The sequence below is a fragment of the Aquila chrysaetos genome, chromosome 2 (genome assembly GCF_900496995.4).
Source record: "Aquila chrysaetos chrysaetos chromosome 2, bAquChr1.4, whole genome shotgun sequence".
NCBI lineage: Eukaryota > Metazoa > Chordata > Aves > Accipitriformes > Accipitridae > Aquila > Aquila chrysaetos.
The window spans coordinates 29,436,018-29,454,128 of NC_044005.1; the positions used below are offsets into that span (position 1 = coordinate 29,436,018).

At 41.0% G+C, this 18,111-nt stretch overlaps 1 protein-coding gene across 3 annotated transcripts; it reads right to left on the reverse strand.

The window, feature by feature from the left end:
- Positions 1 to 5,286: 5,286 nt before the first annotated feature.
- On the reverse strand, positions 5,287 to 17,871 carry PSMA6 (proteasome 20S subunit alpha 6). Of its 3 annotated transcripts, none has more exons than XM_030043846.2 (7): positions 17,677 to 17,868; positions 13,414 to 13,508; positions 12,580 to 12,661; positions 12,164 to 12,319; positions 9,456 to 9,634; positions 7,180 to 7,274; positions 5,287 to 5,495 (listed from the first exon to the last, which is right to left on the reverse strand). In XM_030043846.2, exons 1-7 carry the CDS (start codon positions 17,750 to 17,752, stop codon positions 5,438 to 5,440), a joined length of 741 nt encoding a protein of 246 aa, XP_029899706.1. In that variant the 5' UTR covers positions 17,753 to 17,868; the 3' UTR covers positions 5,287 to 5,437. The 3 variants fall into 3 exon arrangements, 2 of the variants coding, with proteins under 2 accessions (XP_029899706.1, XP_040974715.1); XM_041118781.1 differs by lacking the exon at positions 17,677 to 17,868 and adding an exon at positions 17,367 to 17,466; XR_005930979.1 differs by lacking the exons at positions 5,287 to 5,495; positions 7,180 to 7,274 and adding an exon at positions 7,332 to 9,129 and having other exon boundaries at positions 9,369 to 9,634; positions 17,677 to 17,871.
- Between the last annotated feature and the right edge of the window lie 240 nt (positions 17,872 to 18,111).

Consider the following 18,111-nt stretch of genomic DNA (forward strand, 5'->3'; position numbering starts at 1 on the left):
TTCAATGCAAATAAATTTCTTCACAACACCCTAAAGGTGAGCACAGCTACAAGTGGTTTAAGGGACACAGATGGAAAAGGGAAGGAAAGAAACGCTGCCCATCCCACGTGTGCTAAAACCCAACCCAAGGCAGCTGTCCCCTTTGGCAGCCTACTTGCTGCAGGTTTTCTTGACGCTTTCTTGGAAGTTCTTCCTTCCTAAACACCCTAAAGCTGCGCTGCCCAGAGAGACCCCCTGCCCATGCCAGCCTCCAGTTAGATTCCAGAAAGGGGGCTTTGACGGTTTCAGAGAACTGATATCCCCCCTCTCCCCGAGGGAAATATTTCTTACAAGGGAGGATTCTGACTGCCGCTCCTACCAGATGCACCACTGGTTTAACCAGACCCTGCGTATGGCTCCTGTCCTGCACTGCCACCGAGGCTGGTACGACTACAGCAGGACCAAGATCAAGGTTAAACCAGTGTCCAAACTGAGCTAATGCTACCTCTCTGGAGCGATTTTGTCAATTTAATTTTATTTTTTTAAAACATAGACTTGTTTCCAAGTCGGGTTCCCTGGGTAGCCCTGGAAATTGCTGGGCTACACAGTGGGTACAGGGGCAGAGGAACCGGGGAGGAGCTGCTGTAACAGCACTGTCCCCAAAGAAACCTTCAGACTAGAAGGGGTAATCTTGATGCTGCTCAGATGAAGGCAAATACCACTTTGGTGGACCCAGTGTCATGATATTGGTTTAAGTCAAAGGGTAGTTAAGGGGACAATGAGCCATGGATACTCCTGTTCCTCTGGTGATGCAGGCTGTGGTTTCCACAGCGGCTTAAACCAGAGGCATTGCAATCCCATTTCCCTCTTCCCTCCTTTACGCCAGCACTACGGCCAATTTGATCCTACAGTGAGCCGATTCAGGTCACTAATCCAACAGAGAACCGAACCAAACAAAACAATGTTTTCCATCAGTTTAGTAAACAGAACGGCTCATTACAAATGTAAATGAGCACCAGTGCTGGCTGAAGGAAGAGGGCAGACAGAGCTGGGATCAAAACAGGGAGGAGAGCAAGTGTACCTGGTAAACATCACAGCAACATCAGACATCACTGAAAGGCATCCCTAGTCCTGATCACGCAATCCCAGTCCATGCACATTCATGCTGTGTTTCTCCATCTGCAACTACTAAGTTTGACACTCTAACTTGAGAGAGGGTAGCTTTCTAGTCTAAAGGAATCCCACAAAGGATTAAATACCTTATGTTCACAACTGTCTATGCCAGTGAGTGTCAGAAGAGGCAGTTTTCTGGGAGAGAAAGCAGATACAATTTGCTGGAAAAAAAAATTACACCTTGGCTTGTGTGTCTCAATCTGCACTGCATACTACGCCGCTAAAGCCATAGCTAGGAATCTTTATTCCAGAGGCTTGTGGTTCAATGTATGTATCAGCTGAGCCACAACGAGTTGCACAGCAAGGCCATGTAGCATGTCTGCAGCACCAGGAAGCTCAGCTACAGCTAACAGGTTCTAAAAAGGACCAGGAGAAAAATGCTAACCCCAAAAATGGAAGAACACACTTTGTAGATGATTCAGTTTTACCAAATGCAGTTAGCTGGATTTTGACTTAGTGATATGCTGGGTCTATTTATTCACCAGGTTTACAGTCAGTACATTACAGTTCCCATACTTAACATTGCAGCACAGAATTTTCATACACGATGGTGACACAGGTAAGACTACTACTAGCAAAAAGATTACCAAGAAAAGCTCGGTGAACAGCAGCAAATACTGCTAATAACTGAGGTTTTTGACAGTCATTTAAGAAATGCAAGTTTATCTGTACAGAGAGAGTACAAAGGACAGGAGAAAGTGTTTTGATTTTTTTTTTTTACGTGAGAATCATGATAAACAAAATTCAGATGCTATTTTAAGCAGTTTTGCATAAGCATGTGATGATCCTTGTTTTAGTTTGGGCATGAGAGGTTTAAGTTGACTGTTCCAACGGATCCTGAACTACAGGATGTCTTGCATTGTTTCCAAATAGTTTGGATTACAGCAAAACAAGAGAACAGAACAAATTGTTACTAGCAAGAACTGGCTGGAACAAGCTATGACAATTTAAGAACTTCCCATCTGAAAAAACATCATTGATTACAAAATGAAAAGCAATGCCCCTACCGTTATTACCCTGGTAGCATAGGGTTTTTTCTAGAAGAAAACATGAATACTGTCATGGATACGCCTCACAAAACTTGTTTTCAGGAGCCAACAAGGCTGCTATTTTCCAGAACTCAAAATAGCAGACTTTGCTTTTGTGTCAGGGAAAAAAAAAAGGGAAGTTAATTTTTTTTTTTCTTCAGATGCCAGCAAGCTACAGATCTCGTTCTTTGATCTTATTTCCAACAATGTGCACTGAACCAAAATATTTCTTATTTGGTACACCTGGACATTGGCTTAATGAGAAACAGGACAGAGAAGGTAGAAAATAATGCAGCGTATCATTCCATGTCATTAAAATTGCTGTAATATATCTACACATACTCACTCCACCTGAACTATCCATCTACCTCACAGCACTTAGATTGTCATCACTGGTGGCTTTACAGTGAAAAGCTATGGTCTAACATTGTGCACGTGCATTATAAGTTGATTCAGTACCACATGTTGCACTGAAGTATCTGAAATCCTGGAGAGGTTCATTACTGCCTGCCTTAATATCTTTTGGTTCCAGGATGAATATGCAGACAGCTCCTGATAACCCACAGACTATTTATGTTAAGATTCCCTATTAAGTTATTTCTGTCTATAACACATGCCGTTATTGCTTCTGGGGCCCCCTTGGGGCATGCAGGGGGTTGCTCATAAGAAATCCAGATGCTTTTCACAGAGTCCAATAAATACTGATTTACCTAAGCTGACTGCATGTACTTGGCATTTGCATCCTTACACTCTACACCACAAATAAAGAGCACTGGGAATGAAACATGGACACAGTTACAGCAAACACTGTTCTTGGTCTAGTATGCAAATAAGACTTGATCCTATTCCTGCTTAACTACTCATGCATTCACACTGTAACTGCATCTACCAGAGTCTTCAGCACTGGCACAACAAACCACAAATATATGGAGCGAGCCCAAGTCTGGTATCACTCTTGATAAGCTCTACCCAAACCAGAAGTGTTAGGATCGTATCATGAATACTCTAGTTTCTCTGCAAGTGCCAGGTTTGGAACGGCAGGTGATACCAGGTACAGTTCAACACCAGATGTGGCTGGTAAAATTTGGTTGCAGGTGCTGTCTGCTCCAGGGTGTGAGGAATGTGATCATGTGCACGTGTAATACATGGGGTTTTCCCATTAGGTCAGGTATCCCCATCTGCGTAGCTTCCTTATCTTAAAAACCTTTGACTGAAAAAAAAATCCCCATCATTAGTATGAAAAGAGAACCACAAATTTTCACTACAAGACAAACTACTAGCAAAAATGGCATTTCAGTTGCTACAATTTTGCTTATTAAAAAAAACGATGCAACATTCCCAGGTAACACATTGTAGATGGCTTATTTCATCACCTCTGAACACAAGATGGGATGTTCTGCATTGCAAAAGCATAAGGTATGAACAAACAACCGTTGCTCTCAGAACCACCACCCAAGTTATACAATCACATACAAGCTCCAAAATTCAGAATTAAAGGTGTTGCAGGGAGTTTTAATACTAAATACTATGCAAATGTGTTCTAGTCATATGGCTTCCTGATTGTCACCCTCCTTTTAATTTGTTTTGTTCAAGAAGTCATCAGTGAAGTTTTATGTACATAACTAAAGCTGATGAAGAATAAAGTATCAGTGGATTATATTTTATGGCAGAGTAAATGAGTTAAGTCTACTCAAAATTCCAGGTTGTTATACAACTGGAGTATTAGGAAGAAAGGTCCTAGGAAGTTTCAGAAACTCAGCTGTCACTTGGAACAACACAGACCTTTCCAAATGTGCCATTAGCATTTGCCCTGCCAATTGTTGCACAAAACCACACAGAATTCTCAGATAACCAACCCAAAACCAGAAGCAAGGGTGGCTTCATCTTATCATCTATACTACACTATCTGACATGAGGGAAGCTGAAATTTGGAGGCACCAATGGAAATTCAGGAAGCTTTGTAATGTCAACAATTCACAGTACATTTGAATCTCAACTCAGTCATCACATAAGGTTACCATGATCTTTTATTAAAACCACCAAACACAGAATTGCATCTCCTTTACTACAATGAACTTGAAAAATACACACTCAAGTGGCTTTAACTGTAAAGCAAAAAGAAAAAAATTAAACAATCCCAGTTTCTGATGACTTATGAGGCTTTCCCCAAAGCTCTCAAAAAAAGAAAAATCAAAGAGAATTTTGGAGTAATTAAAGCCAAAACAGGAATAGCACAGCAGAGGAATGAAGGTAAAGAGCTAAGTCGTATTAGCTTGGCATTCTTCCAAGAAGACTTTCATGTCTACCCAACAGCTAAAAATGCCTGGTAATCTTCCCTTTCTCCTCAGTGTCTCCTCCCCCACAACTTCATCATCTCCCTTTTGGCTGCTGAGGCTGAAACCTCTTCAATTGCAGCAAAACAAAAATGCATTTTTCTTCACCTTGACTTAGGTTTTTGCAGTCTTTTCTCCTCACCCAGAACCTTTGAAAGAGCAAGGGGAATTGCTTCCCAGAGACATTCCTGTTGATGGATTTCTCTATTGGCCCCATCCAGCCTCAACATTGTTTCTGGCACTGCCCAAAGCCTCAAAACCAGGTAGGTGACAGCCAAAATCCCAAAGCACACTGCATATAGAATCTGTTCCCCTAAATAAATATTAGCTTCAGAGCAGTTTAATTATAGCAAGTGTCTGTTAAATTCACTACCTGCACCGTAAATAAATCAGTCTAAAGGAATGCACAGGGAATCAGAGCTCAGGTTTTTTCCTTCAACTTTTGTCGTATATCCTCATACAAACCTGAGCAAATATTAAGATCTTAATTTCCCCACAGTTAAACCAGTAATGTTATAAGCCTTTCAACATCAGGGCAAGAGAACGCATGTAAATGTAAGATTATCTCAAGACACACACACCACATAATCTGATATAAAACTTTACATTAGGAGCCAAATAGCTCAGATGAAAAATACAGCGCAGAGTATAAAATTTCTCTTAAAATACAACTAAAAGGCAAGCATCATCACAGAAACAAAGTCATCATGCATTTTGATGAGAATTTCATAGAACTGAAAGTTAAAAAAATTACATTAAAAGGAGACACCAAGTATTTCAAAAACCTCTGTTTTATTTGTACAGAGTAAAATACATCATATAGTGAACATTGTTTTCCACCCATAATCTAAAGCCATTAATAAGTGTTTTCTTTTCACCAAATATCCTGGCCAGAAGCACAGACAATGGAAATGGGAATGCTAATTAGTCTCTCTCTGCCAGAGCTACAAGGTGCACATCAATCTCTGCTTCTGTAAGGATCCTGAAAGAACAAAAAGAAATCTTAAATGGCTTAAATCATTCTTCCCCTTAAGCTCCAATATTACAATGTAATATCTACACAAATAAGTTTTATACAATGCATCTTTCAGCTCTTTAAAGCCCCACTGCCACAGCTACAGGCTGACATTCCAATTCTTTTTGAAAAATAAAGGAAGAATCAAAGGCACTAGAGAGCAAAGAGGTAACAAATGGTAGAAAAAGAACAGGTAATTCCTCATCAGTAATATATTTGCAAGCTGGGAGCTCGCAAGAAGAACGGGTATGGTAATTAGTATGATTACCCCAAGGGGGACATAGGTTTTCATAGCCTTCTCTCTCTGCTTGTTATCCATCCTTTCTGAAAAGGACGTAAGACCGGTAAATGAAGTTTGGCAGAAAGCTAGCACTTGACCAGCAGTAGAAAAGGTGTAATGCAGTTCCTGCATGCTTTCTCAAAAATGCTATGCTATTCTGTTGTCCTAAACACACACCACCAAATGCAAAACCACCCATCATCACCATGTCAACTTTAAACACATTAGGAAGCACTCAAAAGACTGCACCTGTAGGACCCAAAGGTTTGAAGCCTCTCTCCAATCCTCACCTACCAAGTAGCTAGACTAAAGCAGCGGAGGACTTCTCTTCCCCATTTAGCTGTTCCTCTCTCTTTTTTTAATTAAAAGCAAAGCAATGAAAGACTGAGGCAGAAATAACTGAACTCCTCTGCAGCGAGCCAGACTTAACTAAATTTTAGGTAAGACATACCTAGAGGGTCCGTTCGCATTAACAAAAAAGACCCAAAGCTTTTTTTCCCCACATTTCATGCATCCTTCTGCAGATACACATTGTGTTCTGAGAAGGCTGTCAAGTACACTGTATCTGGTGTGAGGTATAACCCTCAGCAGGAAGACTTCCAGGTGTTGTCTCAAGAGTTTGACCAAGTAACCTTGCTGCACACAGTGCACTGCACTCAGATTCAGGCAATAACAAGGGAGGGAGGAAATGGCAGGTGTCTTGCTTTCATGCTAGGTGGGAATGCAGTGTACTCAGGAAGTAAAGTTCAGCCAGTTCCAAATCACTGCAGTGATCTTTAAATCCAGGATCTTTTAATCTTGTCAAATTTAAACAGAATATTTCAACTCATACAAATTCAATCTATTAACTATATACTGGAGATGTTAAAAACTGCTGCAATTACAAGATGAGCAAGAGTCATTTAAAGATCTCATTTAGAAAAGGATTTAAAAAAAATTAAGTGACTTGCAAAATTTTCCCTAACATAAAAGAGACTTTACTGCATTAGTTGTCATGACTATGATTTGGAAGTGGACTCCAGATACTAGTATAAAGAAAAATTTTTATTCTTTTAAGCATGAAAAATCAGCTAGACCAGATATAACTACATTTTAATCATCACATAAAGCAATACCCTTTTAAGAAACAAAAGGCAACACTTTTTTCTACTGGATCCCTTAACCATGTCAAACATTTTAAAACTGTGTTATTTTTTTTTAAACAATGTCTTTTACCCCTACACATTTTGAGGAGAGACAAGTAAAAAAACCTCCAAAACTTCAACATCTGACATTTATCTCTTTTTCTCGATTTACCATTACACAAGAAGTTAAGGCTAATTGCACACAACCAGAGAAACACACTAAGTTTTATCAACACTGATCACTTACCTGAATTTAGGATTTTCCACTGTAACTACACCAACTTCTATTTCTGAAGGTTTGAAATCAATGGATAGTACAGTAGACAGGCATGTTATTGCTGTCTGAAAGATGACAAAAGCCCCTATCATTAAACAGAAAGCATTAAGGCTTTTTTTTTAAATAGACATAGCATTAACAACTACCCCTCCTTCTAGTTTTAAGTTATTTTCTTCCACCTCAACACCTCAGCTGAAAAGTTTCAAATAGTTTCCCCTTGTTACAGAACACAGTCCCTCTCCAGTGCTCTCACTAAAAAGCCCAATCTAAAAAAACCAAAGGGACATACCATTTTCATAGCAGAAAAAACCCACAACAAAACCAAAAACCTTTTATCATGCAAAGATTAAAACCCCAGGTCCCAAGGACAGAACACATTTCATTAGTGGCAAACAAGACAGACATAATCATTACAGTTCAAGATTACTCAAAGCACATGTCACTTGCATAGCTTCCATTTTGGCTTTTTTTCTGTTAATTAAAATTATGTTCTGTTTTTAAAAGCTGCATTTCATCATGGCTTAACTTGGTTTTTTTCCACCCTAATCATCACCTGTTTTAAAAGGTGTTCCAACCTCACTCATACTTAACCCTGCAGTAGGGTCATAATAATGCTAAAGATGTATTCCTAAAATGATGATTGAGCACAAAAAGAAGTTCCATAAAACAGCTATGTAGCTAGATGCTTATCATATCAGTTATTCTGACATGCTGGCATTTAATTCTGATCAGTAATGTGTGAGGAAGTGTAGAACACTAGACAAGACTTTTCAAAGTTTATTTTCAATATGTTGATAATACATTGATTCTGCAATAATTCTGTAAAACTATATAGATGTCTTACCAGAAGACTGCAAAGTTGTTAGAAAAAACAAAAACCCCTCAAACAAAAAAACCCACAAAAAACCCCAAACAAAATTCTTATCCTTGGAGCATTACCTCTAACGCAACACAAGCTTGGAAACAAAAGACAGTGCGTGCGTGAAGAACATTACAAAAATGTGATTCTTGTTTTTGCTTGACAGACTTGCTTCTCCCTGTCACTGCCAACTTTTAGAGTAACAGTGTCTGATCTACATTCACAATATCAGCATTCTTACAAAGATAACAAAAGGTATAGAAGCGCACCCAGGATTTGACTGGCAGATTAACTTCCAATTAAGTATTTGCACCATACCATGGAAGTTTTATGAATTAAAAACAAGAATATGAAAAGACTGTTTCATCTACCTCCAACCGCTCAACTAAGAAACATGCACAGTATAATCAAGCAGTGACAGAAAAATATATTTAATGTGAAAAACATTTAGCCAGGATAAAAAAGGTCTCTGAGGTAATTTCAAATATATTCAATTTCAGTATGCTATGATTACATAACTCTCTCAGGATCTTCTCTTTAAAGAAATCACAAATTAAGGAAATCAGTACTTAGTAAGATGTACATATAAAACTTATGAGTTTATGCTGAGGAACTTTCCATTTAAATGGTACTTTCACAGTAATGTAGACTTCAGAAGTAATTTAGCTGAAGGTCTGAATCTGCATAGCACTCACAGGGATCTTAATACAATACTCTGTTTAATCTTACAAGAGAGTCAGTTACTTAGGTTATTACTCCTCATTTCAACTGCTGATCTTGTGATGCAGGAAATATAATATTATGAGAGAAGAACAAGGCCTGGCAGGAAAAACAGGTGGGCCATGGAAAAGGACTGTTTAGACAGATCTCTACAGTGTAAGTGAAAAAGTAAGGCTGATTTATAAAATAAGTTCATTGACCTATGTTATAAGCAGGATACATTTTTATAATGGGCCTTGAACAACAGTTTTCACAGTAGGCATAACAACTGGTGTTATATTTACTAAACTGACAGACAAGCACTACCCCATCCTCTTTGAAATGCTTTCTAACATGAAGATTGGTTTAAGCGCCACTAAAAGAAAATTGTACTTTTATCCCCAGAATCAAGCACTGTAGTAACCAACCAACAGCTACAGTGGGAGTGCTACAATTATAGATTCTGCTTCAGCTAATGTAAAGCAGAAAAAGCAGATTAGATGACTAAACATTTGCAAAATACCTTAAAAAGATTTTCTGGTTGGAATAGCTATACTTGCTCTGGCAGCAATATGGAACTGTAAGAAAACAGGAAATGCCTAACTGCATTCCTCTATATCACAAGCCTACATACAGCATATTCATTAAAAATACTTTAACAAATCTTTATTTCCTTCTGCTGGCCTACCTCTACTGTTTGTTCGTATGTCCAATCAAATTTCTTCTTTACTTTCTTTTCAAGAAAACTGGTTGACTCTGTCTGTTTAACTCCTGCAGCTGTGGCCTTGAATCCACAATAGTAACCTGCCGGATCACACTTGTATACCTGAGGGCCGTGTTCTTCATCGATACCAATCAAAATCATACCTTGAAAAGAAAATTTGTTAATTTCTTTCCCCAATTTTAGCAATTTCATTCAACTGAAGAATAGAATAGACACTCCCCTCCTGTGAAAAACATGCATGCACAGCAGCAGATTTTTGGGAACCAGTCCAACACCGAGCTGTGATTTACTCTGTATCTCTAATTCACCATTTCTTACCAGCATCTCATCACCAGGTGCACAACTCAGTTTAGTGCAAACTACATTTCTGTCATTCCCAAAGAAGGCTACTCATTAAACATAGGAACATTTTTGCCACGTTCAGTGTGTAGAGAACCACAAAGTCAGGAAATACAAAAGCTTAATCCCGCTACAAAGGTAACACAGCCACAATTCACATCCTGTGTATTGTATGAAGCTTTAAAAGTGTAAACAATAGTTCTATTAACTTGTGCCTTTTACCAGAAAGCAACTTTACAAATATGTTGAAACTAATGGAAATATTAAAAGATCAACTTTAGATTTTTCAACTGTATCCTGATAAGCACTGCATTAACATCCCTTTTCCTCTTTTCCTTAAAGAAAAAGAAAAAAGAAAATCTGAAATGAAGTGTGGCAATACCAGAACATAAAACTGAGTCTTTGGAGAACATCTGACTAAGTGCTTTCAAGTTGGATAAACTTCAAGTAACACAAGTTGGTCACATCACTGAAATGCATCTGTGTTCACCCACACTTCTAGATTTACAGCTGTATAGCCTCAATATGCATATTAAAAATAACTTGAAAGCAGTACTTGCAAAAAAACCCCAAAACAGAACAAGGTCAAGGTTTTAAATTATTTTTGCTTTACACTTGTGTAACTTTTAACTAGTAGTTATAGCTGATAAGCTTCTGAGCAGCTACTACTACAACAGAAAAAAATTTCCCATGATCTTTTCAAAAAAGGTTAAGGAAAGTTAAGAAAAATATATTTTTATTCATGTATTAAAAAAAAAACAACAAAACAATCTCTTTCCAGTAGTATCAAGGCATGGGAAATGCCAAGGGAAGAAAGAAACAATCATTCCTGAACGTTACAAGCATACAAGCATAGGAAAATTGCCTCATCATGGAAACTGTGGTGCAACCCTGAATGTTACTGCTTTAGTGAGAAGTGCTAGTGCCTACTATGATTACAAGAAGTGATTCATCAATTCTGAAACTATTCTCCTTAAATGAAAAAAAAAAAAAACCAAACCCGACGCAAACAAAAAGAAACCCAGACAGAATGCTTAATGAAAAAGTAATTGAGGAAACATTAAGTGTTTCATCTCAGTTCCCAGTCAGCCTAACAGTATGGTTATAATTTGCTCATAGCCAAATGTAAGAGAAAAAACAAGTCAGAACCAACCTCAGAACACAGAGGTGACCTGGAATATCTACAAAAACCAACTTTACACACATCTTTTTTTATTTAAGCTGCATTTGCTGTTATAAAACAAGACTGGTGTAGAAATGTTTGCAAGTGAGGTATTTTTAAACACTTCTCTACATTATATATATCATGGTTAAGAGCAAAAATTATGCAGATTTTTGTCCTATGCATACTACTCAGATAAAAAAAGCCATAAAATCTGCACAAGCATAACTGCACCCTCCATATGTCTGTTTTAACAGTGACATTTACAAAGACACTGGTAGAAAGAGCATTTCCCATTCACAGACATCACGATGCAGTGCAAACAGACCAGGCCCCAAAAACTAAGGTGAAATAGCATCACACGTTTAAAAGAGGCTAAATCATTTACTCCAATGCAAACACTAAGACAATGGTAAAATCACGGCTCCAATTCAAGACTTCAAACACTGCTCTCTCATTTGGCTGTTCATCCCTCTTACTCCTTCAGTTACATCCATGTCTTGCACAATTTGAAAATGGGTGAGAATTTCTTATACTTGAAGTTGCAAGCTTAGACAAGAAGCAGTGTCCTGGTTTCGGCTGGGATAGAGTTAATTTTCTTCCTAGTAGCTGGCATAGTGTTATGTTTTGGGTTCAGTATGAGAATAATGTTGATAACACACTGATGTTTTCAGTTGTTGCTAAGTAGTGTTTAGATTAAGTCAAGGATTTTTCAGCTTCTCATGCCCAGCCAGCAAGAAGGCTGGAGGGGCACAAGAAGTTGGGAGGGGACACAGCCAGGACAGCTGACCCAAACTGGCCAAAGGGGTATTCCATACCATGTGATGTCATGCCCAGTATATAAGCTGGCGGGAGCTGGCCTGGGAGGGATGGCCGCTCGAGGACTAAGTGGGCATCGGTCAGCGAGTGGTGAGCAATTGCATTGTGCATCACTTGTTTTGTATATTCCAATCCTTTTATTATTATTGTCATTTTATTATTATCATTATTAGCTACTTCTTTTCTGTTCTATTAAATTGTTCTTATCTCAACCCACGACTTTTACTTTTTCTCCGATTCTCTCCCCCATCTCACTGGGTGGGGGGCAAGTGAGTGATGTACATGGTGCTTAGTTGTTGGCTGGAGTTAAACCACGACAAACAGAAAAGATATTTTCATACTCTATACTTACAGCAACCAAGAGGCCTCATTTCAGCATTTTGCGTATAGACCTGAGAAATATCTGCAATCCTTTTACACAGCATATCCACAGGGATGTCATAGCCATACTTGTACTTCCAGTTAGCAGCCTCATAGCGGGCTCTCTGCACCTGGGATCTGCTGTCAGCTAGACAGAAAGAACTAATATTAATTTCACTGAACATGTACCACGTTTATTCGCAGCATTGCTTGAGAATGCAAATTCCAGTCCCAACTTTCAGTTGTCTTTAAATATACACATCAGAACTAGACAAGTTCTCCAAAACCAGACTGAGTGGAACAAATCTCCTAGAGCATTTATTTGGTTTATGTGATGTAAAGTTGGTGAACTACATAAAAAAAATCTGACACACTTCAGATACTTATAAAAGATGGTGAATTAAATACCTGTCATTCCTGTCATCACACAGCCAATATTTTCAGTAATTCTGAATAAATGAGTCACTGTGTTAGAATCCAGTAACTTGTCCTAAAGAAGAAATGGAAATAATCTATTAGAAAACGCTGTCCTTCAAGTACAAAAAAAAGACAGACTCAGGATGCTCTGGTATCTACAGAAGAGCCTGAAAGAATCAACTAACAGCTAAAAAATGCCTTTCAGGCTCTCCACTATTTACTGCTGTAGGCATGCAAAGGAAGAAATAGAAGAATAGGGAAGATAAAAACTGCAATATCTGGAAAAGGATGACAGCTAGAGCATGACCAGAATCAAAGTCCTTTTTCCTCTGAAGAAACTTTGAGAACATACATACAAAAACTTGTGCTCTTATTGCATGCTGCCCTTCAAACACAACGGTTTTCCCCCCTTGTCAAGAATACATCACCACTGCTGAAACACTCACGAAAATCTGTTCTGCATGCTATTGGTGTAACATTTTCTGAGTAGGAATTAAAGAAATCAGGAAACTGATTATGGACAATGCAGCCCTTACAAGCCAGAGTAATGTCTGCATGCTGAAGTACAGCAGGACCAACCTCGTATTTTAGCTTTATCCCTTTAACAACTACAGAGAAAACTAGTGTTACAGGACTTGGTGATGAAATGTACAATCAAGCACTGAACGGAGCTAGAACTTGTAATAAGCAGAATGCTAATATGATATTCAATTCAAACAGCAATGTATGTCAATGCTAATAAATGTAATATCAATGTTGCAGAGTTTCTCCCCCACCTTTTTTCTCACCTCCTTCCAGTCCTCCCCTCAAAAACAGACTACTTACAGGTACTTTCTTCTGTGTTACAATTACTGCGGAATCTTTCCCACGAACAGCTACAGACGTAAGTCCACCTTGGTTTATGGCCTTAAAAGCATATTCTAGAAAAATACATAGAAGTTAATAAAAACAGTGTTAGAGATATTAGAATAATTAATTCTGACACACCTCCCCCCAACACAGAAATCTCACCAAGTTCTGGCCTTTTTAATACTTCAATACTTGTGCAACGCTTTGTGTCTTTCAGGTCTTTAGTACAATGCACACAAGAAACTTCTGACAGGAATTAAAGTCACTGACTCTCTTTACAAAACCACTACCGCTGCTTCCTTCAAATATTTCTAATAATTTGCCTTTTTGTTCAGTTAGAATGCTTAACAGCAACTGCATTTATTTTAAAACAAAAAGGCTGTCCTGCACTTGACCAAAACGGTCCAACCTTAACCTACAGTAAGTGTAAATCCTTACAGAGGATTTTTTTAACATGCAGAAGTTTAGCATTTCAAGCGTTATTACCATTGCAAGGATGTAATGCTCTTTTGTAGATTTTAAGTGATACAGATGAAAACTGAAACAATGGAGCAGGCACAGAAGATGGGTTTTAACCTTACTACCATATGTTCTGACGATGTTCAAACATCACAATGCTTTTATTCACTTTTTAAAATGAAACCTATACACATGTCAACTAAACAGCGTTATTCAGATAAATACAGTGGATTAAGATTTACTTGATATGATCCATGAAATAAATTTCCCTTGATTAATGGTTTCAAAAACCTCAGGAACAACTACTTTAAAAATTGTTTATCTGGCAATATATGATAAACATTCAGAACTTCCTAATATCTGGTTAGGAGAGGCAAGTTTCAGGCAGTAGCTAAATGTAGATGAATTTTTTGTTAGCTATGTGAATGAAACTGGAATTTAGAATGTGTCTAACAGCACAGCAAATTGCTAAAACTATCTTCTAAAATAACAGGAGCAAGAAACTCAGCTGTTTTAAAAGCTCCATTCAGGTCTATGGAAGAGACTGCACAACAGGAGAGGAATAATCTGAAAATGAAAAAACAAATCTTGCAATACCAGGATCTTGATGTTTGATCTGCTGAGTCAGTGTTGTGGAAGGACTGATCGCCATGTATTTATGGCGCTGTATTTATTGCTCTCAGGCATCAGAGCATTTACTGGTTACCCAAACATGCCATAAAGAATGTTCCCCCTTTCTCTCCACTAGATGTGCAACTCTGCTCTCCTCTTCACTTGCCTTCCCTGGAATGAGTGCTAGCCTGCAGCAAAGCACAGAACCCAGTGAGACATGAGCTAGCACTGCCCGCAAACTGGTCATCATGTTTGAAGCCCCAGGCCAGTGCTCTGCAACACGTGTTTATTTATGTGTACAAGTATCTGAAGGGAGGGTGTAAATAAGATGGACAGAACCAGGCTCTTTTCAGCGGTGCCCAGTGACAGGACCAGAGGCAGTGGGCACAAACTGAAACACAGGAGGGTTCATCTGAACATCAGGAAACGCTTTTTTACTGTGAGGATGACTGAGCACTGGCACAGGTTGTCCACAGATGTTGTGGAGTCTCCATCCTTGGAGATATTCAAGAGCTGTCTGGACACGGTCCTGGGCAACCAGCTCTAGGTGGCCCTGCTTCAGCAAGAGGTTGGACCAGATGACCTCCAGAGGTCCCTTCCAACCTCAACCGTTCTGTGGTTCTGTGACAGTTAGGTGGGAGCAGGAATAGGTGCCCTCACAAACTGGTTTTGCTCACAAGTACTGACAACCAGGCTTGCTGAACTGCAGCCTCTTCTCGCACTGCTCCCATTACCATCTGCATTGCCCAGTTTTCAAAGAGACAAGCCAAAAAGTGAAGTGGCTCTTGCAGTACAACAAATCCAAATTGCTAGTGGTGTTTTAAGTCTGTCTTCTGCTATGTAAGTATTTCAGTAGTACTGCACACGTTCTTTCTGAAAACAGCAGTCCCTTGCTGTTCCCTGAATATATCACAACAGTCAGAAATTTGACCATAATAATTGTCTTCACCTCTCAAAATTCCACTTAGGTGAAACATCACCTTTGAAGACTGGAACTAATAGGTGGCAAGACAACACTGATGCTCTGAGGGATTTTAACCACAGCAGCGAGAAATATATATAACTGTTACTTTTCTAATATGAGATCACTTCAAGGGCACGTGAGCTTTCTGAGCTTCAAGAGCAGAAGACAGATCTAAGGCAAACTACAGGCATTTCAGTCCAATATCACTACACTGGAAATCTCTGTTCAGGTACTACCAAATTCCAGAAAAACCTCAAGTTTTAAGGCAGCCTTAAAACAACACGTGTCCATGCCCATCCTTGACAGCACCTAGTTAATCTGAATCCAGCACAGGGACAAGGATGTACAGGATTCAAAAAGAAAGAAAGAAAGAAAGAAAGAAGCTAGATTCATATATTTGACCTCATGCAAACATGAGCTTTCTGCCCATGGCTAGCCAGCAGAGACACTAGTGTGGCACCATGCCTGAGTTATCAGCCTGGCTGTGGGTAGAGTGAGCTCATACTTGCTTGAGGCTAACTATGCACACCTAGGTATTTTTCTTCTCATAGCATACAGGTACTTAAAATATCTTTAAGACAGCTTCAGGTTGTCTGCAGAGGCTCTCAAATACACATGCAGATACTTGCTTCTAAGACACTGGTAAAAGACACGGAGGTACTGCACATTTCTTATACATTAACCTAATGGTTGAATATACCCAGGAGGCAGAAAAATCAAGGCCCAGTTTCCCCTTTACTACAGGATGCTGAAACCATTCCCAACAAATAGTACTGCAACACAGAAACAGCCAGAAAGGTGATGCAGACCAACCAGCCTCTTTTAATGGCAACAGCATGTCGGAGCCCATGACTCTCCCATCACAGAGCCACTGACATCCTGCACGAGGAAGCACTGTCCCTACCATCTGTATGTACAAGGCTTACTATGCAAGTTGCATACAAGCCTTATACACACTCCAGGTGTAAGACAGCACCTGTATGTAGGTACCTAGTAGAGGTAACTTTCTACCTGTGTATAGACACCTACACACAGGCAATTTCCTAGCTGCTCCTTGGACAAAGGACTGCTTGAGGCTGGGCTGCCTGCCCAGGAAGCCTGTTCTGCATAGCCTTCTTCCTGAGAAAAACTCAAGGGCAGACACAGAAGAAACTATTGGCTACCACGGACAAGTCATGCAGCCTGGTCCCAGCAGCCTCCTTTCCTGGAGAACAGATGGACGTATGGATGTGCTGTGCAATGCACGTGCAGTGAAGTCACTGCATCCAGGGAAGAAGAGCCACTAAGCTCCAGGGGAAGATGGCATCAAGACGATGCTGCCAAAACAATTCATCTGGCCCTGTTGTGAGGATCCTCCAGGAGCACTCTCAGTGAACTGTCCTGCCAGACTGTGAGATGACTATGCTGTTACAGGGTATTCTGCAGAAGGAGCACCATGAGGCTATTCTGCAGAATCTGGTGCACTGTAAAAATAGGAATAAAAGTTTCAGTGGCCTACGGAAGAAGATGAAGCTAGGCTACAGCTTAACTGCAGAATGTTCAAAGAAGCCTGGAAATAAAGCGTAGTTGCTGCTACCTTGCAGGCCACGATGTACAGAACACACGGCATTCGGCTGTAACAAGAGAGCATGGGTTATCTCCAAAAACTGTCTCTGTTACTCTGGCATGCAGGGTTTGAGGCAGTTCAAGTCCCATTTCAAACAACTACTGTAGTTCTCAGATTCCAAAACACAAGCCTCCTAAATTTGCTAAGATAAACTGGAAGAAACACTTTAGGGGGAATAAAGAGTTTCTGGGTAGATGTCAGTTTGGTCTCCGAGCACCTGAAATCGAACACCGGCCAGTAACAGGAGGTGCCTCCCCCTGGCAGGGGACACTCTGGGGAGGTGGCTACCCTGGCTCAAAATTTTCCTTATCTCGTGAGAGGATCCCTTTCCCACGCCGGCACGCCCGGGATCGCAGCTGCTCCAGGCTCCCTCCAGGCTTCTCCCCGCACACCGCAGGACCAGGCAGGCCGGGAACCGAGACTCCCCAGCCCCGGCAGGCGCCACGTTTCCCCCCCGCCCTCCCCAAAGGCAGCCAGGCTCGGAAGAGGTCTTCCCAGCCGGCTGCAGCCCCGCTCGGCGGGGAGCGGCGGCGGCGTGGGCAGGCCGGGCCCGTGACGGGGCAATTCAGCGGCAGCATCCCCGGGGCCGGACACCCACCGACTTGGTAGAGGCGGCCCTCGGGCGAGAAGATGGTGATGTGGCGGTCGAAGCCGGCGCTGGAGCCTCGGGACATGGCGGGGGCGGGAGGCGGCGCGGCCGAGGGGCTCACAGCCTGCAGGGCCCCACCGCGAGCGCAGACAGGGCACCCGCTGGAGCACTTCCGGGTTACCAGCTCCGCGCAGGCGCCCAAGCACGCTCCGCTCGCGCACCGTCACGCTCCCCCTCCACCCCTGCGCATGCCCGGGCGCCGCGGCCCTTTCCCCGCCCCCCCGCCCCTCACCCCTCCCGCCCGCGCCCGCCGAGCATGCGCAGGGGGGCGGCTGCCATGTCGCGACATGTCGCCTGCGCCGTGAGCAAAACGCAGACCACGGCAGCGCGGCGGCTGTGACGCATTTAACCGGGGGGGGGGGGGGGCGGGCTGACAGCCCTTCG